The sequence below is a fragment of the Periophthalmus magnuspinnatus genome, chromosome 24 (genome assembly GCF_009829125.3).
Source record: "Periophthalmus magnuspinnatus isolate fPerMag1 chromosome 24, fPerMag1.2.pri, whole genome shotgun sequence".
NCBI classification, from domain to species: Eukaryota; Metazoa; Chordata; class Actinopteri; order Gobiiformes; family Gobiidae; genus Periophthalmus; species Periophthalmus magnuspinnatus.
The window spans coordinates 14,694,713-14,718,441 of record NC_047149.1 but is presented as its reverse complement, the minus strand read 5'-3'; the positions used below and the strand labels follow the sequence as shown (position 1 = coordinate 14,718,441).

The window sequence follows — 23,729 nt, the reverse complement described above, 5'->3', positions numbered from 1 at the left end:
AAAGCCTTCTTAAATGTGATTTAATCTGATCCAAAAGGAGGCTGCAAAATATAACCCTGTTCATACTACTCTCAGTATGAATTCATGGTAATGCCATCTGCTGCGTACAAACATAAAAAGTTAGGAAATAGTAGAGGATCCAAGCACATTCATGCTAATGTGCAGCAGAAATGGTCCACTTTACTGTAGTGAATCTCTTAGGTCGTGTGCTGTCTGGGGCAGTCTGCACTCTGTACAACCGGGCCAAAAGGTCCCCTCCGTCTTAAAGGGCTTTCACGTTGGGAATGACTCCACAGAGAAGTAAGTTCGTGCCATTTTGTAAACATGACACCACTGCTCCCATTCGACACCACTGCTCCCATTCTACACCACCCTGACCAGCCAAGACCTCTCCTGTGAGTGTGAGAGGCCAGCAGGAAGAATTGGGGGTCAACAATCACTATATTTGAAGCGATCCGTTTTCAAACGCAAAATTACCTAATTTAAAACCTAGAATTCAACCATTTGGTAATATGTTGGTGCATTAAGTGGGTAAAACCATAAACTTCACAATAACTCACCACATTCTTCTAACTTCATTACCTGGTCCATGTTTTTTTTGACGTTTTACTTGCATCGGTAGCTAATAGTGCACTACCAAAAACGACCACTTAAATTGACCTTGGCGCTGTTTTAATTAAAAATAATAATTAGGAATGGTTACAAAAAATGAAAATCTTCACAGCTTGTATTTGTAGCCTAGTCATTTCTGATAGTGTGCAATCCCATAGTGTTTAATCTTGTGACGTTTAAATCTCCATTTTATTTTATTAGCCCTTATTTAGGGGATGAGGCACCTGCTGTAGCCTTAAAATGTGGAACCTGCAGCTGCTGACCACATGTTTGGGGTGTCGTACAGTGCAGAGCAGCAGAGCAGGACCCTCCTGTGAATGGTCATTTGAAGAGCCTGGGAGACAGACAGATCATCGTGATGGGCAGCATCAAGGGACTGGAGAGGTTTGACAGCCCAGGAAAAGGACGTGGTCTCCGGGTAACCAAAGCGTTTAAAGTCGGGGAGTTGCTTTTCTCCTGCCCCGCGTACTCCTCTGTGTTAGCAGTGGAGGAAAGAGGCAGCTTCTGCGAATTCTGCTTCAACAGGTAACGTGAAGTGCACGTAGACTACTGCATGGTACGATCTCTACTTACCTTCTTAGACTTGTTCAATAAATTCACTTCATATTGTAAACTGAGTTAAATTGTTCTTTGTGAAACAAGAGAGCTTAATCTTTTGCAACCAGCATCACACACATGTTATGAATCAGTGTCTATTTTGGTATATTTTTATCACTGTAAGTAAGAGGTTGGCGTAGACACAATATTTATTTATGTATTTATTTATTTGTTTATTTTGTTATGAGAATTTTATATTTGAAATGCAGATTTTAATGGAGTTCTTGAAAAGCAATAAAGCAATACAACAGGATGATAGGCAAAACTATGTAGTCTACAACAATGAAATGGGAATATTACAGATGGATGTCAATTAATTAATGACTTGTATGTATACATTTTCTATCCCATCAATATGCTACTTAATATCACATAGTGTCAAATTTTTTATTGCCATTGGGAAGAAACAGCTGCCACAGAGCGGCTCTATTAATACACCAGAATGTTTTAAAGCCCTTCATTGCTATCACTTACGATGAAGCACTACCAACTGCTCCTTCTTGTCCCACAGTAATAAGAGTGATGCCAGTAAACGCTCCACCAGCAGGCCACCAACACAGTCAGTCTTAAAGCACAGAGTACGCAGTGGTCTTAAGCAGTTGACTTAAGTTTCTGCTGATTAACCCTTTATTTTATGTGTGTAGTCATGTATTAGTTGACCTATATTCTTATATATCACTGATTTGTGCATACACAGGAAACAAGGTCTAGCAAGATGTGGCAAATGCAAGAAAGCATCCTACTGCAATGCCAAATGTCAGGTATAATAAGACATGATGTAATTGTGTTAGTTTCCAAGTTGAAGTTTTACTACAATTACTAAAACTATAATTCTTAAGCAGAAAGCAGACTGGCCCATGCACAAGCTGGAATGCTCTGCAATGATTGCTTTTGGAGAGAAATGGTGTCCATCTGAGATTTGCCGGCTGGTAGCTAGGATCCTTGTTAAAAAGGTTAGTGTAATCGTTAAGGAGATTTCACACTAATAATATAAGTTGTATAATATATAGTGATTATAATTGTGTTGTTAATAGATTTGATATTTCTGATTTTGTAGAAGTCACAGAAAGAAATAAGTTCATCAGAGAAGATGATGCAAGTAGGAGAGATGCAATCACGTGGGTAATTGCACTTTCAATACTCACACATCTCTTACTTATAGCTGTTGTTCACCTATATGCGCTGTAAGTACACTGTAGGGTCACTGCATGTTCGGCTTTAAAAAGCACAGGCCATTGAGATTGCACTAAGGGAAGGCCCCATTGCTATCTATATATATCCAGTAGAAGTGGAGCAAATAGGATGGAGACAACATAACAAGTGTAACAACTTAAAGAGAAGCAGCAACTCTTCAGGCTGACACACAGGCCTGATTACAAGTGACTGCATAGATTAAACTATATCCTCTGGAATTCCCTGTACTGTGACAATATGTGCAACGAGCTTTATAGAGTTTAAATAATTCTAAGAGAGCTGCTTACCAGATTTATATTACGTTGAACTTGAATATAGCACCAACTAGTTTAGCTGGCCATGAGTCTTTTAGCTGGTTAGTGAAAATGAACTTAGTGTAGTGTTGCGTGTCAAGATCAACAATCAATATCACAGTAATTTTATAATTCCTCAAAAATACAGCAAAATGTATTTATTATAGTATTTTTATTATAGATCTGGAAGATATGGACAACAAGAGGAGAGAGATAAGTGAGTCAGACATTGCACAACTGCATCAATTTTACTCCAAGCATTTAGACTTCCCTGACCACCAAGAGCTGCTAAGTCTTTTCTCTCAGGTATGACACAATTTACCCTCAATGCAATATAAAACTGTTAGTATTTTCTTTTAAACATATATTACAATCAACATTACAGGTTAGCTGCAATGGTTTCACTATAGAGGACGAAGAACTGTCCCATTTGGGAACTGCAGTCTACCCGGAGTAAGCATGACATTTATATAAGCTTTTTGTGCTGTCTTTGTTTTTCACATTGACCAGACCCTAAATAGCCCATGGTCTTCTCCCCAGTTGGTCATTTAGTGGTTAAACTTGGTCTCCCGCTGTTACCAGAGCAGTTTAGTTTTAAAATTGGCTATTCGAAGGTGAGTTTACCCCCTCAGTCTCTTTTTGAGTTGTTTCCACCCAGGTAACAACAAGGTCCCTAACATGTCTCAGGGCCACTTGATAGTTATTGATAAATGGGGCTTTATTTGTTTTTCATTTAGTTGCCACCTGAATTGTGAGAGAAACTCAGTGATTTTTCTTCTGTTTGTGTGCAGTGTGGCTCTTATAAACCACAGCTGTCTTCCCAACACTATCATCACTTTTAATGGGACATCAGCAGAAATCAGGGCTGTAAAAGACATAAAACCTGGAGATGAGGTAAGCAGTGGGGGCACCTGTTAACCCATCTATATATGTAAATGTAGAATATACTCTATTGTTATGTTTTAGGGCAAAGCTATAATTAAACAAGAAGGCCAATTTAACTACTACTACTTGTTTTATGGAATTCTAATGCAATTAATAATAGTAGTAGTAATAGTAGTAGTAAAAGCTAATGTTGTTATCTAACTAAAGCTAACTACTTTCTATACATGGACATCAGATATTCACTACATTACATACATTTTGACAACAAAAACATGTCAAAACATTGCTTTTATATAAGTACCTAGTTCAATTATGAATTTCTGTCCATACAAGTAGGTTCTAAATATGAGTGTGGGAGCTTTATGGGATGCAGCAGCTGATTTTAAAGGCTTGTGGTGTGGTTATTTTCAGAACTGGCCTCTGACTCCCTGATTTCTGCCAGTGAGCATAATTACAATATGATTTAGTCTTCTCATGTTTGCCCTGCTACGCATGTGTCCTTAGGTCTTCATCAGCTACATAGACCTTTTGTATCCAACAGATGACCGCAACAACAGGCTAAGGGAATCCTATTACTTTACCTGTCAATGCCAGGAATGTCAAAGCAGGTCCCAAGTAAGAAAAATCTTTAAGGATAATGAAAGTAAAATGAATAAATGTTTTACTGGTTAAGTTTGATGTTTTCTTCAGGACAAGGTGAAATTAAAAGTCCGTAAGCGCAGCGATCCCATTGAGGAGGAGGTTGTGAACAACATGGAACGCTACGCCAGGAAAGCCATCAAAGAATTCAGAGCTTCAAAACACTACAGAAATATCCTTTTGTAATATTTGATATAACATTTCAGCCAGCAAATACAAATTGTAGTAAGTTGGTTTTCCCTCAAGTTGTATTTCAGTTGATTCATGCATGTTTGACTAATCGTATATTGTTCTCTATTTTCACCTACCCTCTATCTCCACCCAATGCTCTGTCATTACTTGTGATTATTCCAAAGATTCTGATTCTGGATCATGCGTGTAGAGTTAAAAAAGTGTCACGTGGCTCTTTTCCAACAGTTTTGAGCAGAAGGTCAACTGACCTGTTTATATTATTAGGCCAATTTAAATCAATATTACTGTTCACAATGAACACAATATACAATAATATTCCACTCATTCCAGCCATTTCCTTCCGCTTATCCAGGTCGGGTTGAGACTTAATCCCTCCAGTGTGTCTTGGATCTACCCCGGGCCATCCTTTCAGTGGGACATGCCCGGAACATCTCTCTAGGGAGGCGTCCAGGGGGCATCCTGAACAGATGCCTGAGCCACCTCAGCTGGCTCCTCTCAACGTGGAGGAGAAGCAGCTATAGTCAGAATTCCTCCCGTGTGACCGAGCTCCTCACCCTATCTCTAAGGCAGTGCCCAGGCACCGTGCGGAGGAAACTCATTTCAGCCACTTGTATCTGCGATCTTGTCCTTTCAGTCATTACTCAAAGCTCATGACCATACGTGAGGGTTGGAATGTAGATTGAATCGAGAGCTTTGCCTTTTGACTCAGCTCCTTCTTTACCACAACAGTCTGATACAATGTCTGCAGTAAGCACCGATCCATCTGTCAATCTTACTCTCCATCCTTCCCTCACTTGTGAACAAAACCCCGAGATACTTTAACTCCTTCACTTTAGGCAAGGACTCACCACCGATCCGGAAAGGCCAAGCCACCTTTTTCCAGTCAGTCCATTGCCTCGGATTTGGAGGAGCTGATTCTCATTCCAACCGCTTTACACTCGGCTGCAAACCACCCCAGTGCCTGCTACAGGTCCTGGCCTGATGAAGCCATCAGGACAACATCATCTGCAAACAGCAGAGACGATATCCTGTGGCTCCTGAACCGAACCCCCTCCAGACCCTGGCTGCATCTAGAAATTCTGTCCATAAATACAATGAACAGAACCGGTGACAAGCACTGGGAACAGGTCTGCCTTACTTCCAGGAATGTGAACACAGCTCCTGCTTCAGTCATACAGGGACCGGACAGCCCTTAGCAAGGGGCCCCAGACCCCACACTCCTGGAGCACCAAAGGACACCACAAAGGACATGGTTGAATGCTTTCTCCAGATCCACAAAACATATGTGGTTTGGTTGGGCAAACTCCCAGGACCCTTGAGGACTCGATGGAGAGCATAGAGCTGGTCCGGTGTTCTGCGACCAGGGTGAAAACCGCACTGCTCCTACTGAATCTGAGGTTCGATTGCTGGTCAGATTATCCTCTTCAGTACCCTGGAATAGACCTTACCGGGAAGGCTGAGGAGTGTGATTCCCCTGTAATTGAAACACACCCTCTGGTCCCCCTTTTTAAACAGAGGGACCACCCCCACCCACTCTGCCAGTCTAGCAGTACTGTCCCCGACTGCCATGCGATGTTGCAGAGACGTGTCAGCCAAGAGAGCCCCACAACATCCAGAGACCTAAGGTACTCAGGACAGTTCTCTTCCACCCCCGCCTTGCAATCGAGGAGCTTGCCAGCCACCTCAGTGACTCCAGCCAGGGTGATGTCACTGAGGTGGCTGGCAAAGTATTCCTTCCACCATCTGACAACATCTCCAGTTGAGGTCAGCAGCTCTCCGCCTGCCCTATTGGCAAAGCACTTCTTACCCCTCCTGAGGTGTGCCAAAATTTCTTTAAGGCTGTCCGATAGTCCTCCTCTATGGCCTCCCCGAAGTCCGGGGAGGACTGCCGCCAACAGATCCACCTCACCACCAGGTGACGATCAGTTGCCCCTCTCTACACCCGAGTGTCCAAGACATGCCACTGGAGGTCAGATGACACAACAAAGTTGATCATCGACCTCTGGTGCCATGTGCACTGATGGACACCCTTGTGCTTGCACATGGCATTCGTCATGTACAAACTGTGCACAGAAGTCCAATAACAGAACACCACTTGAGTTCATATCAGGGAGGCCGTTCTTTCCGATCATCCCCCTCTAGTGTGGCTGTCGTTCCCCAGTATAAGCCTCATGGGGAACAGCCACCAGGTGCTGTTGAGCACCCACCCCAGGCCTGGCTCCAGGGCGGGGCCCCAGTAACGCCAGTCCGGGTGATGTAACTGGCCTTGCTCTTCTACTCGTCATGAAAGGCTTTTGAGCCACTCTACTCTCACCCATGCCCCAATACCTGTTCGCCATGGGTAATCCTACCAGGGGCATGAAGCCTCCGACAACATAGCTCGGTGGTTCAAGGAGGGGACAATGATAATCTATGTATGTTTAATACTAAATACCTGAAAAAGCATAATATGTCTTTGAATACCAATATTTGCAATATATAAAAGAGCATATATATGTTTTAGCCGTTATACTCGCTATCTGTTTGTAATACAAAGCTCTAGTTTAGAATTACTTGTCTGACATTTCAAGGCATTTTACTTTATGGGTTTCTGACATGTGCTGGGGTGCTGACCTGACTGATGGTGATACCTTGACTTTTTAGCACCCCCTAGTGAGCTACTGGAGATATGTGAACAGAGCCTGGAGAAGATGGGCTCCGTTTTTGAGGACTCCAATGTGTACATGCTGCACATGATGTATCAGGCCATGGGCGTATGTCTTTACATGCAAGACATAGATGAAGCGATAAAGTATGGAGAGAAGTTAATTAAACCATACAGGTATTTAAATTGCCAAAAAATGTCAATAGATACAATAGGTTGGGTGTTTAGAATGCGTATACATATATATGTGTGTGTGTGTGGGGTGTGTGTGTGTGTGTGTGCGTGTGTGTGTGTGTGTGTGTGTATGTGTGTATGTATGAATGAATGTGTGTATATATATATATATATATATATACACACACATGCATATATATATACATATGTGTATATATGTATGTGTGTGTGTGTGGGGGTGTGTGTGTGTGTGTGTGTATTTATATAGGCTCCTGCCCACTAACTACAACTTCCCCAAATTTCTAGAACGCAAATGCAATCTATTACTTTGAAATTAGTTTGAAATAATTAATAATAATGATGTCTGATTTCTGATCATTGCAGCCAGCTCTACTCCCCTCTCTCCTTGAATTTGTCCTCTATCTACCTGAAGCTTGGCAGACTGTACATGACAATGGACAGCCACTCAGCTGGGGTAAAAATGCTAAAAAAGGTAAAAATGTCAAGTTTAAAGTGAAATCAGCATGTGTCATAGTTGGGAGTTGGGTTATGTGACAGTGATGTGTAGAATGACTACAAAGTTTAATCATTCTTTCCGTGATCCAGGCAATGGCTATAATGGAGGTAGCCCACGGAAAAGACCACCTTTACATGGAAGAGCTGCGCAAAGAGATAGCACAAAAGTGAAGAAGCAAGTATCACCCCTATGGACTGCATTTACTCCATAAACTGGAGCATTACAGAATTATAGTCACTTTCTATTTTTGTATTTGTATTAAGATAGAGAGAAATCATGTTTTTGTTATACTTTTGTTTTTGTGAATACAACTTAAAGTAACATAAGTAGCATGCTTTCTTTATAATTAGTGGCTCATGACTGACAGATCAGCTGTTCCTGTCCTCCGTTAGTGTCAAGTAGTTTACATTTTAGTGTGAGGGTCAATGCAACACAATGGCAGCAGCTGCACCAGCAGTGGGATGTCAGAGGAATGTCTCAGAGACCAAATAACATTTAGATGCGCACCTTCAGACCACTCTACAGCTGCAAAAAGAATATATTACATGTCCAAAACAGTTTATAGTTACAAAATAAGGCCACCCTTTATTAAAGAAAATAGGGATTTATTGCATAATAAGCAGGTAAAACAGCTTCATACATTCAGTATTTGGGCAAGGAAGAGTTACGCAATGAAATAGAATATACAAAACATATTTACATATAGTCTGAAAATATTTTGTTTTGCCAAAATAGAAAAAGATAAGGGATAAATTAAAAACAAGCAGTGGAATGCTGTGAGAAAATACTGTCAACAATAGAAGTGCAACAACACTTTAATGTCAAGGGAGCCCTGGGCTCATAAGGCTAACAAACAAGATTATATACAGTGAAATAAAAAGGCATGCATAGTTTATTATTTTGCAGTATTTATGGTACCAAGTCAAAAGAAAATATATATTTATATAAAACATTTAGAAATCTTTTTTGTCCTGTGCCTAATATTTACAAAGTTACTTTGGACATGACTAGTTTTGCTGAACATTTCACAACATAAAAATGTTAAAGGTTGGGATTGCCATCAAATCAAATGGCATGGCCTTATTAAAAAATGTTTCTTTCTCATTTAAAAAAACAAAAACATAATAAACACAGCTACATTAAGCTGTTGTTTACACAAATTCTTAAACACTGAAAAAAATGTTTCAACTTTGGAGGTAAAAAGATGGACCTCTCTCTCCAAACTCACAGAGCTGGGACATCATTGCAGCCTCTTCAGATTCATAAGGTACAACACATCATATATGGTGCATATATGGTGTACATATGCACATATGCATATATGCTATGACTGCATCTTTCTATGCAGGCTGCAAATGTAAACATTGAATTTCTATACAATGTTTTCAAACAAAAAACTTAATTGTAGCAGAACAGAAGGTCATGAGAAACTGGACACAACATGATTATTTGGGTACTTATTATGTACAGAGTGTATGCACCCACATACACAGAAAAGAAGAGTAGAATAATTATTAAGACTTAAAGTTGAAAAGCTTATAGGATTTAAATAGACAATTTGACAGTCATGTTATGGGGAGAGAGCAGAAATAAATAAAACAAAAAAACATGTTTTACTGGCAAAAATATATGGATTAATACCAAATAGAGATAAATGGTATTGTATTGTGTATTATAACACTTTAGTTGACTCTTGTAGAGTGTATGTACATACAACAAATTATAGCAGTAATACTGCTGCCACCTACTGTCCATGTAACTTACTACCATTCTGCGCCAGTCAAAACATTGGAAATATAAAAAACACACACACACACACACACACACACACACACACACACACACACTTGTATCTCCTGGCAAAACACCCTGCTTATTCACCAAACCAGTGTGAACACAGGCAGAATAATTTCTGATTAGAACTAATTAAATTTTCCTCTATTCAATGATGTATTACACATACAATAAGTCTGTTTTACAGTAAATCAAGTACCACATTTGGATGAATCTCAGATGGCCACTCTCAGATGAGACGGGAATTCTTGAGGAAATGAATAAGGACTTGGTAGACAAATTTGTACTGGGAGATTGTCTGCACCATAAGCATCCTCTGCTGCCTCAGTTTAGCCAGCATAACTGGGACCTCCATGGGCTGAAGTAGAACAGATACAACAAGTATGTTTAAAAACACTTTCATTCATTCTATTAAAAACATAAATGGAGAATGCACTAACCTCATTGTGCTCCAGGCAGCTGATCATGAGTTCAGTGAGGATCACCACTCCGGTGCGGCCCACTCCAGCACTACAGTGCACCACCACTGGGGGGTTAAGACTCTTGGACGTGTCCAGCATAGAGTTGGTGTGTCTCCTTACAGACTGAATCTCCTCCAAATAAGCTGCCCAACAAGTGATGCCAAAAATCCAATCAACAATAGTCTACAGACAGTAGTATGATGCAAAACAGGCAACTGAAAATTCAACTCACAGATAAATCCCTGGACGTATTCGGGACAGCCCTGCTCAGGCCAGTCTGTGTACTGTAGGTGCCATACAGTCCTCTCCTGTCCTGATAACAGGTGTTTGACCTTTAACCCTGTGGTGGCATAGCAGCCGGAGTCAGTTCGGAATTTGGTGGTCACCTTGAATTTGCCGTGAGTGGCAGAGTTGTGCTTGGAGCCCAGTTTGGGCCAGTAGCGATGGCTCTTGGAGCGACCACCCTCCTGAAAGAAAGCGCCATAATGTTTTAGGATATAGAGAGTACTACATACCAAAGTGTGAGAGGAGACACAGATGGCAGCTGCCAACCACAGACACATACTGAACATCTGTGGGGCCCATGTGTGCGTACCTCCTCAGCGGTAACCATGGCAATAACGTTGACCCCCTGCTCCCAGACCATCTGCCAGAAGTCTGCACAGGTGTTGGCCAGTGGGCCCTGGGTGGCAATGTAGTGCCACTCTTCCCCTCTGATCACCATCTGGAAACAGCATTAGAAAAGAATAAGCACAGGCTATAAATGAAAGAGAAATTTATGGAAAAATGAAAGACAGCAATAAATTCTCAACAGAGGAATATTAATATATGATTTTTAAAAAAGTACTTCAATCCTGTTTTGAAATGTTGAAGTTGCATGTTCATGGTCAGATAGACTGTTAGTGAGAGCAGCTCAGGTTGATTTAAGTGAGCTTGGAGTTTGCACTACATTCTTGGGGATTCTCCAAAAGCTTTAATGCATAAATAGACTTCAATAGTTCCTTTTCAAACTGCTGATGCCTCTACTGACAAAATATAGTCTGTATCAACTTATTTTGTAGTATTACTTTTTGAAAGGGGGAGGAAGGAGAGATATTCGGCAAACAGTAAAGGTCTGAAGCAAACTTACAACACACATATGTGCAATGCCTTAAACCACTACACCACAGGCTGGTATACCTTTATATGTGAGGCATTGATATAACCCGCATTATTCTCTTTGTTTGGAACCAGCTCCACTCGGTTGTCTTCATAGGGAACAACATCCCGAAATCGGTTACGTTCAGTATTTTCAGGGAGAGTCGCCGTAGTTACAATACAGTCGGACCTCTTCTTGGGCACCTGCTCATACTCAGTGAAGACCTGGTCGTCCTCCAGCTTCAGTTCCAAAGTCTTACACTACAAAACAAATAATTATTGTTTTTACCACTCCACTTTATTAATGTGCCGTTCATACCAAACATTTAAATACCAAGGAACTCCCTTCACTTCAGTGAGATCAGATCAAAGATGATGCTGTGTTCATCTTTTCATCCTTACTGAATCTGTTTACAGTGAGGCCATTTTTGAAAGGGCATCAGCTCTTTCTATCCCTTTTTACTGTGGTCCTCTGCCTCGTTCCCAGGTCACATTCTTAACATACCAGTGGGCCCAAAGGCGATAAGCAGCACCATGCCACACATTCCACAGCCCACTTAGGACTCGCCCCCATTAGCTTAGCAGCACTCCAGACAAAAGCCCATTTCAAATTACACTAGTGTTTCATTAGAAAACCAAGAGTTCTGAATAGCACATTTAATACTGACCTATATTAAAGAAGTTAACACATTGTTGACTCACTATGTGCCAGGATGTAGATAATGGCATTGACAAGAAACATGGCATCTATTTGCAATTTATTTACATTATAGAATGCTATTATTATTTGTGCTAACCTTCCCATCTACTTATCTACTGAGTGCAATCTCACTCATGATTATGAACTATTGATTTCTTAAATATTTAGTTACATCTGAAAATCTCACCCTCTCATCAGTTGCAGATTTGGTGCTGTCCTCCGCAGGGTTCTCAGGGACAGGCATCCGGGCCACACATAGCCCATTCAGACCAGCCATCATCAGAGGCCTCTTTACGGAGTCCACAGACATCTTCTGCCTCTCCAGCGTCTTCAGCAGAGAAGATCCAAGGGTTAGTTTTACAGGGAGCATCGCAACACACAAGAAATCCTCAAAACAGTGTGTGCATGCTGTGAGTTAGAAAAAAAGTGAAGGAGGAGTGAATTTGAAGAATGAGCAAGTATTTGTTGCTCTCTGCTGAGTTTGTTCAAATATGTGAGCTAAACAGCCCCACCAAAAAGCTGGTTAAGGGTAGTCTAGTATCTTTTAATCTGCCTCATATTGCCTTCATCCTAGCATACTCCTTCACATATTTGCCACTCTTTCTGCTATTCAGTCTTCCTCCTACTTCTGCTTCTCTATCCTTTCTCAAAAGAGGGTAACACCACATTTTTACCACTGGCCGGTCTTTGTGCACTTTGTCCCACAATCTCCTCTTCCCAAAAGGATTAAAGCTAATAATCTCTGATACCCGTAAACCTTGTGGACAGCTCCACCTTTTCCCAGGTCTTAAACTCCAATAGGATGGTCAAAACAACAGTTTGGGAGTGAGCCTGTCACGACAATACATTTGGAAGTGTAATATATTGCTACGGAAAAAATTTGAATAAAGTAATATTGAACTTTTACTGACAAAACAACCCTACAGCATGAAATTGAATTACGATGATAATCCCAGTAAACTCTTCTCTAAATCAACAGTACATTGTAAACAAAACATAAGATGCTGTAGTTAAATAGGTACACACAATACTGCGCCAATGCTGAGCCAATAAAAATATTGCTTATCTCTACTAAATATCACAACAGCCATGCTTAGGGGACACCAAAGTTCCATAGAAACAATTGAACTAACCATTATTAGTGAATTATAAAGAAATAAGCAAACAATACAAATAATAGCATCAAATAACAATTTTACTCTGGGACAAATAAATACTGAAATAAAAAGATTAGGAGTGTGTGTGAAAAAAATGCTGAACCAACCACATCGACACGTGCAATCCAAAGAAATAATCTATGGGATTTGGAGGGTTTTACCAGCCAAGGGGAACGCAGAGCCTAGTGCTACCCTCTCAACACAGGATTACTGTCAATTGGGAGAAAGGCGTAAGTAAATGGCAGAACATATTTTTATTATTATTAATGTGTGCCTATCCAGCGGCATGTCAACTTCAAATGATTACTTATTTCTGTACCAAATAATAACCTAGTATACCATCACTCCAATATCAATCTGTTATAAATGATTGGCTGGTTCTACCTTTTTACAATATTAGTTTGACACTAGCACAAAATGTAAAATTCTCCTTACCCTCTGCGCAATCTCCCTCTCCACAATACTGTCCTCCAGGGAGAACATCTCCGAAACGGGCCTCTCTTTCACCGGCTCCTTCCTCACTCGCTCCTTCACGCAGGTCAGGTCCGGTTCCGAAATGGAGGGTCCCAAAACACCCCCGTTTACTCCACTTTGGTCGCCCCGTGTCAGTGTCCCACCTGCACCCTCTCTACCGTCATCTCCATTAGGCACCGAGTTATGGCTCGGCCCACCTTTAAGTGCTCTACTTTGGACTTGATTAAGGTCCACGGGGGTCTGGTTGGCCTGATTGTGGTTGTGGTGGTGGTTGGAAGGGCGCATTTGGGCTGTGCTGGGTGGCCTTGGGGGACCTGGATACTCCGGTGGAGGTTTGTTTGGTAACTTAGCCAGAGCAGCCTGTAGCTGAGCGCTGATGCTGATGTCTTCATTCAAACCTGGGATTTGAACGTCCAGCTCAGGCCTCTCCTCTTCCTCCTCCTCCTCACTCTCACTGCTATGAATGAGCATTGTGGCGTTGGAGAGGGTCTTTTGATGCTGGTAGGTGACAGGAGCAGTGGCAGGAGTTTCAGGGGATTTCTGGACAGGAATCTGTTTTGGGACATCCTTTATCTGCTGTGAGGAAGGTGGCTGGGGAGGGGGAGGCTGGGGTATGGCTTGGGACTGAGGTGGTATAACATGTTCTCGGAGAGTATTTCGTCGCAGCAATGGAGCGTTCATACTCTTCATGACCATTCCCTCCATGCCTCCTGCCCTCATGCTGCTTATCACCTCCATGCTGTGTCTTTTTCCCAGAGTGGAGCGGTGCTTAGCTGCTGCCGTTAGCGGTTCACTGGCCTCCTGCAGAGACTGGTGTACTACGGCCGAGCTATCAGGTTGAAAAGTCTTGACCGATAGCTGAACCATGCGGGTGACTAATTCAGGACTGCTACCTCCAATGCACCTGAGTCTGTGGCTGGCCAGGTCTGGGGTGCTGGTAGCAGGCCTGAAAGAGTTAGAGGGGTACGGAGGAGGGGGCCGCGACAAGTGGTTCCTTAGCATGTTAGCTGTAGCAGCGTAGCTTTGTGTATTAGGTCCTTGTTTGGTGTTAGCTAGCTCAGGTGTGCTGACAGTGTGGGAGATTGCACTTGCAACTCCCCCTCCGTTGCCGCTGACGCCTCCTCCGTTGACGCAGACCGCAGCAGGGCTTGGTGAGTTGGCAGGGCCTCCCTGATGAGGCCCGTGGGACACCGGTTTACTGTAGCTGATCTGAAACAAAGCAAAGAGTTAAATGTGAATCAACTGAGAAGCAACAAAAAAGCTGCAGTTTGGAGTACATATGTTGTGTGATTTGGAGTACATATGTTGTGTGAATACTATTAAGATTAAAAATGACTCTGAAATAAAATTGTCTATTTGTTAAAAAATAAGTAAATAAGAACTAAAGATTGACAATGAGACAGACTAATGAAAAATATTTTAAAAAGAAAAAATGCGATATCCAGTCATATTATTTAGTATTCATCTGATACTCTAGCAGTCTCTACCTGTGCTGTGTAGGGTCCGGGACAACCAGGATACGGCCCCCTCTCCCTCATCTCCGGTTGACTGTACACCAGAACCTCGGGCTGTCTGTAAGCACATGCATTACTGATGTTGAGGCTGCGCAGTGATTGGCTGTGCAGGTCTTGATGGGCTGGTAGCATGCGCCTCTTCTGTCTGATCACAGCTTCATATTCAGGTGTGGGTCTGTACGATGGGGCGATGATGGCACTGTGGCGGTGGCTGGGGAGGTAGTCGGGCCGCATCAGCTCACTTCCCGGGATGCTTAAGTTGGAGGACATGGGCGATGGGGGGATGAATGTCTGTGAGTGGTTCAGGGAGCTTAGGCTGGGACTGCTATACATGCTCCCATTGGGAACTGTGCCATTGCGGTAGGGGAAGTCCATTTGGCAAATGTCAAGGCTGGTTTCTGATTTGTAGTAGGGGTCATCAGGAAATATACTGTCTACATATGGAAAAAAGGAGATAAATGTTACCAAAGCAAACAATCACTATGCGGGTATTTCTCATTGTGAGGACTAAAATCTGCATACACACTCAATTCGTTACGACCTGCTTCCCTTATGGGGACAAAAATCACATCCCTGTTATGTAATTCCTTAACTATTAGAACAACAACATGATTTAAAGTTAAGATATGGGTAAAATATGCTATGGTTTGGGTTTAGGGTATAGTGACAATAAAAGTTAGGAAAGTTAGGATCAGTCTCCAGGAAATGAATGTAAAGAAGTTTTCTCTCATAGATTTGTCTAATAAATAGCATCACAATTCTCTCACTGTATTGTCACAATATAAGTTACGGCAGGCTAGCATCTATATTTTTGCTCTATATTTACCTCCTGTGAAACTACTGCACACCCAAACTTAATCTGTGTCCAGACAAATGGAGAGATGCCTGAGGTCACCCTGTGGAGCGATCTTAGCCCACACATAAAAGCACACCCAGAATGTTTTTCCACACTTTCTGTTTTACTGCGGACATGAGCACCACTCCAGCCCTGGATTATAAGGCACCATCAGTGTGAGAACAAGTCAATGAAAGACTAAAGCACATATGAGGTCACCATTTTCAGACCTACACATTGCATTTAATTGGCTGGGAGACTGTTAAAATATAAATGGAGACCGTCAGATGCTTTGTGGAGAAACACAATTAGCTCTGTTAAAATGTTTTTCTTTTTAACTGGAAGATTATGGTTTGGATATAAAAAAAAAAAAAAAAATACAAGTGTGAAATGCATTCCTTCTTGTTCTTACCTTGTGAGCTTTGTGTGTCTTGATAGTGCTCTCCATATTGTGAGCGCATCGACTGGAAATTGCAGGACTGTGGCCGCGGCTTATTGTAAAGAAAAACACACCAAAACAATAACATAACCATATATATATACACATACATATATATATACATATATATATATACACATACATATATATATATATATATATACATACATATATACATATATATACACATATATACATATATATACACATACATACATATACACATATATATACACATACACATATACATATATATACACATACATATATACATATATATATACACATACATATATATATACATATATATATACACATACATATATATATACATATATATATACACATACATATATACATATATATATACACATACATATATACATATATATATATATATATATATATACATACATATATACATATATATACACATATACATATATATATATAAAACATGATAATTCGTGTTTATGCACTATAATGCAATATAATAATAAAGTTGTTGACAGTATGCGTGGTTTTCCCCACTAGCATATGTGATCCAATTTATATAAACTATTGTGCCATATTTAGTTTGGTCATTGTCTGGGCAGCAGGGAGGGAAACTCTCAAATCATTGGTTTCATTGTTGCAACCGGAAATCAGACCTAGTGACAAAGTTTCCAACAACGCCCACCATGCCACTGAAGTTATCCAGTATGGGCTGCCCTGACTGACAAAACTAGGTCGCCAATTCTTTCTTTCCATTCACACTCTCTGATTAGTAGCATCTGTTTTATTTTAAGATGTATAAACACACAATGTTACTCTAAACCAGAAGACAGTAAATATTGGTAAAGTAAAAGTAGAACTGACATTACCAGAGAAAGGCGATGTGTCCAGGTGGAGCGCCTTCGAATTGGTGCAGGGGAGTGAGTGGGCCTAAACATTTAGCATAGGTTGATTAATTGCTTAAATAATTTTACTAATCAAGGGATACAACTGCTTAACTGTTCAAGCATTTTTATATCCTTTTCCCTATAGACTCCCTCCTCTGGAACCATAGAAAATAATCTCCTTCATAGGTTTTACATAACTACTTTTCAATGACATTGATAACCACTGATGCAAGTTTGGGACTAGCAGGGAAATTTGGGTTAGCTCTGTCCACTATATAACATAGACTTAAAATATCAACCTATAACAATCTATTAAAAAAAGAATTGTATTATTCAAAGATTATAGCTTTACTTTAAAAATACAGTAAGTCAGTATATAATAATTATTTTGTGTCCCTGTCCTAATAGCCTTCAGCTGATCTACGGGTGTCCTCCAGACTTACTCTGCACAGATCTTGTTTTGTTTGTAGAACTTATGTCGGGACGTGAAAAGGCGAGAAATGTACTTTGCCATTTCCATATCCTCCTGCAAAGACAAAGATAAGATAGGTATTTCAATAACTGTTTCAAAAGTGCAAGGATTTTGACATGATTTGTATAACCACACTTCCAAGTACATCCCCGGGGTGAGTGGGGGGGGGGGGCATTTGCAGACACAACTCACCATGTGAAAAATTATAGTGTCGTCTCGACTCGTTATCTCCACTGTGATGGCTGATTTGTTGTGTGCTATAGTCCCAATGTCTTTCCATCTGTTATGCATAAAATGTACATCTTAAAACTCTGTACAGTAATGCAGAAACCAATCTATGGTGGCATTTTTTTGTGTTTGAGCCAAGACTCGCCTGTGAAGCATGATCGATCTCCCATTTCTGTGTTTGACAAACACTCCAATAAAAGACACACCGATGAAAATGTCATTTGTGTAGTTGTCCTACAAACAAATAACAGTTAGTTAGGTTCATTATCAAATGGTGAACTTGGGAAATGGGGTGTGGAGATTCATTCCCATTGTAGCATGTTACCTTAGCGGGGAAGCTCTCCTGACCAAATCCATCCAGTTTCTCCACTTCCCTGATGTACCTCAGCTCTGCCTCTGGAATCTGCATTTGACTGTATGGAAAAGGAACACAGAAAAAGGAAATTAAAGATATTGGTAAAAAACAATTATGCAGTAAATAATGCATCAAACATAAATACATAAAATGCTTTTCACAATACATTTAATAGAAGGAACAATCATGAATTAAAAGTGAGTGATAAAAGAACAGTACCAATGACTCTTATGCTCTTCAGCGACTTTCTGCGTCCACTCCTCCAAGACTTCATCTCCATTTGGCCAATTCTACAAAATATAAATCAAGATTAAATGTTGTTGTTACAGGTATGATTAAAGGCCACATAATTGTACCTTTATCTGGCTCTTCTAATTAGCTAAACCATTAGTATTAGTATTCAATATATTTTGGCTGCATGTACTTATCCTTCTCTCGGTGCTATGTACCTGTCATTCAGGTATGCTGAGAGGCTGTACAAGAGCAAGTAAGAATGTGTGCCTGCAGGCTGCTCAAACTAACAAAACCATATTTACTCTGCATTGTGTGAAACTTACCACAGGGAACAGCACGTATTCCCTGAGGAAGTCCTGAGACTTGAAGAGAGTGTAGTCTCCGAAGTCAGCTATAAAAACACAAAATCTTATACATACATATCATAATCATCAAAATTTGCATATCACAAATACTCAGACAATGAAGTATGCGAACACTTTATTTGAATAGCATTGAACCTATTTATAGTGGTGTCATATAGCTCATGCCTTCAAATTTAGCACATCCTTTTGCTGTATGCTAAAGAAGCTCAAGCTCTTTGTTCCTGGCAGATAAAACCTTTCTAAGACTAACCTTGGAGCTAGCGATAAGCTAACTATTTACATTCCCCAGAGAAACAGACAGCACCCAAGAACACGACCCAGAGATGTGTGCTGGGACTGATACCACAGGAACTCAAGTGGACTGGTTCTTCCTGTGGTATGTGGCCATATTAGGAGTGGAGACGAGATGACCAGTGAAAGAACTGCTCTCTTATCCCCTCTTCAGCTCATACTTACTTGGTCAATTAGTCACATGAAATGTTAGCATGTATGTGGGTGAGTATGTGTACCTTGTACTGCTAGTCCCGCTAGTCTGATGCCCTGCTCAACTGTGCAGTGGAGACGACCATCCAGCACCTCCTTCTTCAGCTGAAGGTAATACTGATACCTGCAAGTACAGAAGACAGGTAAAGTTAGGAACGTTTAAATTAAATGACACAACTACAAAAATAATAAATAAAATATCTCAAGATATTCTACAATATTGAGATACACGTAGGCTAAAAGGAACGGACCATCTGCTTTGTAGTAATAATTGTAGGTTTTTATTGTTCATATAGTAATGACTAAAATGTTATATTATGTACCTGAAAATGTACCTTCTCAAATTTCTAACTTGAGTAGACTATTGGTAATTCCAAATGACAAGTAACCTGCTTGTCCCCATGGATAGGTTATTGCTTTCGCTGGTTTGTTCTTCCCACAGACTGTATAGTGTATGAATGTTTGGCCTTAAACTTATCATGCATACATTCAATTACAACATTCCTACTCTCCACAGATTTGAACTGTAGCTTGATCATACTGTGGAACATTCCAGGCAAAGCAGAAACATCCTTCCATTTAAAAAGCTACACAATACCTTTAAGCTAAAGTTGTCAACATACAAGCAAACCTTGAGATTTCAAACAGTGTGACACAGATCTTTTCTCTTGCCTTGGTTTTGGTAACTGAACACTTGCCTCATGAGAGCAGTACTCTTGATGTTAACTCCAAGGAAATGTGGCATATGTGGGGAACGAGTGAATCACTATTTAAAATACTTGTGACTCATCGCTAACTTGAGATGAATGCTGAACACACGCTAATGCTTACACATCTAAGAACAACTGACATGATATTAAAATAGACTACAGTGGCCAATTAGATAAATATTATAACTACAAGGCAAACACAAGGTCTCACAACACAATAGATTTGGTCAGTGTTGGTTTTACAACGCATTTGAAAATTCAACAAAATAGCTTGTCCACAGTAACTCAAAAGCTAAATTTGCCTGCACTTTTCCTAAGCTCTTTCTGTTCACTTTTAGCTGTGACTGCAGCGGATATTTGTCTTGTGAAGAATGGAGCGGCCACACAGGAGGAGCAGGGGGATAGGCTATGGTCTGGACTGGATTCTGCTGTCCACTACTGCTTCCTGTTTATTACCATGGTAACTACAACCACCCACCTTTGCTGTCACATGAAGCATTTTTGCCCTAGCCAAATTAGAAATTAATTAGACATAGACATTCATTAAGAAGAAAAATCAATGAGTCACTGAATGCATAAATTTGGGAGGCCTATTGATTTAACCCATTACAATGCAAATTGGTGCACAACGTAACTTTAATTGTCGAAAACAATATTACTTCAGTGTAAACAAGCAAATCCCCCTCCAAAAAAGTTACTCACTGCACCGTTAACTGTGCCATTGTTAGACAGGGCCGATGCCTTTTTTATACTTCCCGTCTACCCACAAGTTTCAAGTTCATATCCTTTTGCACATTTTTATCCCCACTTCATGCTCTCTCTTTTTTGAGCTGCATTCCCCAAACTCCCTATAATCTGACGCCGCCCTCCTCCCTCACCCTGTCATTACACCAGTCGGCTAAGCTGCCACTCACCCTCTAATTAGCCAACTCCAACCTCGAGGAGGCGGGGTTTGTTGTGGGCAGGAGGAGGGTCCTAACAAGGAGCACAAAACCTTGAAATGATTGTGGATTTGACAAACGCTGTATATTTCCCAGCCTCTCGGTATGTGGTCGCCCGTGGTTGGTGCTATAGTTTTGAGGTTCAGTGAAAACAACATTGTGGAGTGTCTTCATTTCTGATACTGAGTTGAACATTAGAGCGGCTATGATTGAGTCGAGGGAGATAGGGATTCTTAGTGTAAAAAATGACAACCACAGAAGGGAAACATTTTGCAAAATAAAACAAACTTAATGAGATAAGCTGTCTAATTAAAGTCTAGATGACAGACCTCACAAAAATGTATAAAAATATTGATGCAGTTATTTATTCAAGGCTGCATTTAGTAGTGCACGGTGGCTATGTCAAGAGAAGCAATTATGTAAGAGGCTCAATCATATGTATCAGTTTAATTTGCAAAAGTATGTGTTGTATTTGGAAGAGGCTATGCTAGGCTATTTGAGAAATCACATTAGTCCTTGTAGAAAGAGGCTAAGCCAGAAAAGTCTGCATCTACAAGTGTACATGTTTATCTGGCTTGGTTTAACAGTTCAAACTTTTTCTAATGCTAAACAAACCCAGACTCAAATCAGTATTGTTTTGAGATCTATTTCTCGATAGGCAGAGGTTATTAGGCTAATACAGAAAAGTGTTCTGCTGACACTAAACTTGTAAGTGAATACTTAAATTCTAAAATCAGTTTGTTGATGGCCAAAGCCTCAGTTACAAGTTTTGCCAAATTAACAAATGAAGGACACCGAGTTATTCTCTGCTATATAGCGCAAGATTTCATAATACTCCCTAGATGTATGTCTGATGGATAAAAATGGAGTTTCATAATGGTAGTCATGCACCACAGCAATAAAAAATACAACTACTGTAAATATCATAACATATAGTGGTACTTTGTAGTAACCAACTAAATAATTCATTGTCACCCGTCAGCTGCCTAGCACTTGTCTGCATACCATCACCATGTGGCAACAAGTAACCTATGTACCACCAGAGTGTGACAACAGGTGAACACAGAGCCATCCTCCATTCACAAAGCCACATTCTCCCATACAAGGAGCGACAGGCGACTTGGACAGGAGCAGAGAGTGTTCGCGGGCACTTCGGGCAGCCACACCAGCACAAAGAAGCCCTTATGTGCCCACGCATGTTCAAGACAGAGCGCCAGATGTCCGAGCAGCCTGGACAACAAGCCTCCAGCATATGGGCATTCATGCACCCCCAGCCCAGCCATATGACCCTGAGCGGCCCCCTCCCCTCCTCGCCTCGGGACGGGTTCAGACTCCAGACGAGCTGTGTGGGAGGCACTTTGAAATGTGTTGGATCAGCAGACCCCACAACAGTGTACAGCTGTATGTGTGCTACTGATAACTACAGTTTGACAAAGCAAGGGTTTCAAGGCTTTTTCAACTGTTTTTGTCCTTGGTGGGTTTGTTGAGGCCAGATGCATCAGACTAGTTTACAGTATATACGCACATGAGTGAAGTAAGCAGGACATCAGCGCATAGAACTGGCGTTGTGTTTTTCAATGGGAAAGCCATTTAAACTTGACTGTGTGCATATAGAATCTTGTAACAAGTCTACAGTGAAAGCACTTAACTTACTGTTTAGTTTTTTGTTTTGTTTTTTTGTGTGGGTTAAATATGCTTGGGGCATGTCCTAGGCCTAAACCTTCTAACCTTCATTAATTGTGTTTTTGCATTGTTAATATCCAAAAAAGGCTTCTGCCTGGGATAGATTCAAATAAGGGTCATTACTTGTACTGATTATGTGGGGTGGTGTTATAATTTTAAGAAACTCTAAAATGTGCTCATCACTGTCTTTTCAAAACGATGAGAGCTGTGTATTGTTGTGGACTCTTTGAAGTGAAGTGTGTAACCTGATCCATCCATTCAAGTGCTCCTTCTGCTGCAGCTGTGAAAATTCAACAATGTTGGTGGCCAAAATCTCTGCTGCTCTAATGCTCTATTTGCCCATACCATAAGCGCTTTATGCCAGAGTTTGACATTAATAATTAACTTTTTAAAACAAATTACAAAGGAAATTTATAAATGTTTGGTGCAACTTTTGGCAGAATATCTCTTTATTTCGCTGATGTAAACATTCACAGTAATGCATTCTGAGTTTCTCCACGGATACAGAGTGCTTTGGTTTGTAAAGAGGAAAAGGCCTAATCATTTGTGTGAGATGGGCGTAGTGGAAGACTCACTCAAACTTGTGTGAAAAGTTGTCTTTGTGATTCATTCGTGGCACAGCATTTGAACTCAGACAGTAATCCCCACTTGCCTCCTAGACTACAAAGCTGTAACGTGATACTCCACTCATCTTTTTGTCCAAAATCCCTCTTTTTTTTTTACTTACAGAGCAGACATGTGCAGGTTAGGCCCAGGGGCTGGTTATAGCACTTGTCCTATTCCTCTGACAATACATTTTCAAGAACAACGTTGAATTTGCATAAATCACAATTAAATTTTAAAATGATAAATAATAGCAGCAACAGCAATATGTTTCATACCAGATATCCTTTCATCACAACATAACCCAAAGTCAACTATAACTTTCCATAGCTTGTTAATTAAAGGAATATTATTAAAAGTTGTATGTACACAGACAAACCAGTTTACTAGCATGTTCGTTCATTGCAGCTTATTAGATTTCCAATATCACAAATTCTGTATTTCACTGCATATTATTTGAAAGACAGAAACCATACCCTAAAATTACATTAAACAAAATATTAATAAAAAAGTGAC

General features: G+C 40.6%; 2 protein-coding genes across 2 annotated transcripts in view; one reads left to right on the top strand and one right to left on the bottom strand.

Annotated features, from left to right (window-relative positions):
- The first annotated feature begins 886 nt into the window (after positions 1-886).
- Positions 887-8,073, top strand: LOC117392640 (N-lysine methyltransferase SMYD2-like). Its single transcript, XM_033990755.2, has 12 exons — positions 887-1,137; positions 1,907-1,970; positions 2,052-2,162; positions 2,267-2,327; positions 2,878-3,002; positions 3,082-3,149; positions 3,488-3,590; positions 4,086-4,196; positions 4,272-4,392; positions 7,059-7,233; positions 7,615-7,723; positions 7,837-8,073. Exons 1-12 carry the CDS (start codon positions 971-973, stop codon positions 7,915-7,917), a joined length of 1,296 nt encoding a protein of 431 aa, XP_033846646.1. The 5' UTR covers positions 887-970; the 3' UTR covers positions 7,918-8,073.
- A 264-nt stretch (positions 8,074-8,337) lies between these two features.
- The window catches only part of LOC117392639 (tyrosine-protein phosphatase non-receptor type 14-like), a 32,521-nt gene continuing 17,129 nt past the window's right edge, over positions 8,338-23,729 (bottom strand). The window contains exons 4-20 of the mRNA XM_033990754.2: positions 19,303-19,400; positions 18,752-18,819; positions 18,414-18,484; positions 18,165-18,252; positions 17,985-18,073; positions 17,804-17,891; positions 17,583-17,665; positions 17,122-17,182; positions 16,232-16,310; positions 14,958-15,418; positions 13,432-14,679; positions 12,027-12,167; positions 11,182-11,400; positions 10,598-10,726; positions 10,235-10,469; positions 9,982-10,145; positions 8,338-9,899 (exon numbers count right to left, since the gene is read on the bottom strand). Coding sequence (XP_033846645.1) covers positions 9,771-9,899; positions 9,982-10,145; positions 10,235-10,469; positions 10,598-10,726; positions 11,182-11,400; positions 12,027-12,167; positions 13,432-14,679; positions 14,958-15,418; positions 16,232-16,310; positions 17,122-17,182; positions 17,583-17,665; positions 17,804-17,891; positions 17,985-18,073; positions 18,165-18,252; positions 18,414-18,484; positions 18,752-18,819; positions 19,303-19,400 — 3,451 coding nt within the window. The 3' untranslated portion in view covers positions 8,338-9,770. The remainder of the gene's footprint in view (positions 9,900-9,981; positions 10,146-10,234; positions 10,470-10,597; positions 10,727-11,181; positions 11,401-12,026; positions 12,168-13,431; positions 14,680-14,957; positions 15,419-16,231; positions 16,311-17,121; positions 17,183-17,582; positions 17,666-17,803; positions 17,892-17,984; positions 18,074-18,164; positions 18,253-18,413; positions 18,485-18,751; positions 18,820-19,302; positions 19,401-23,729) is intronic.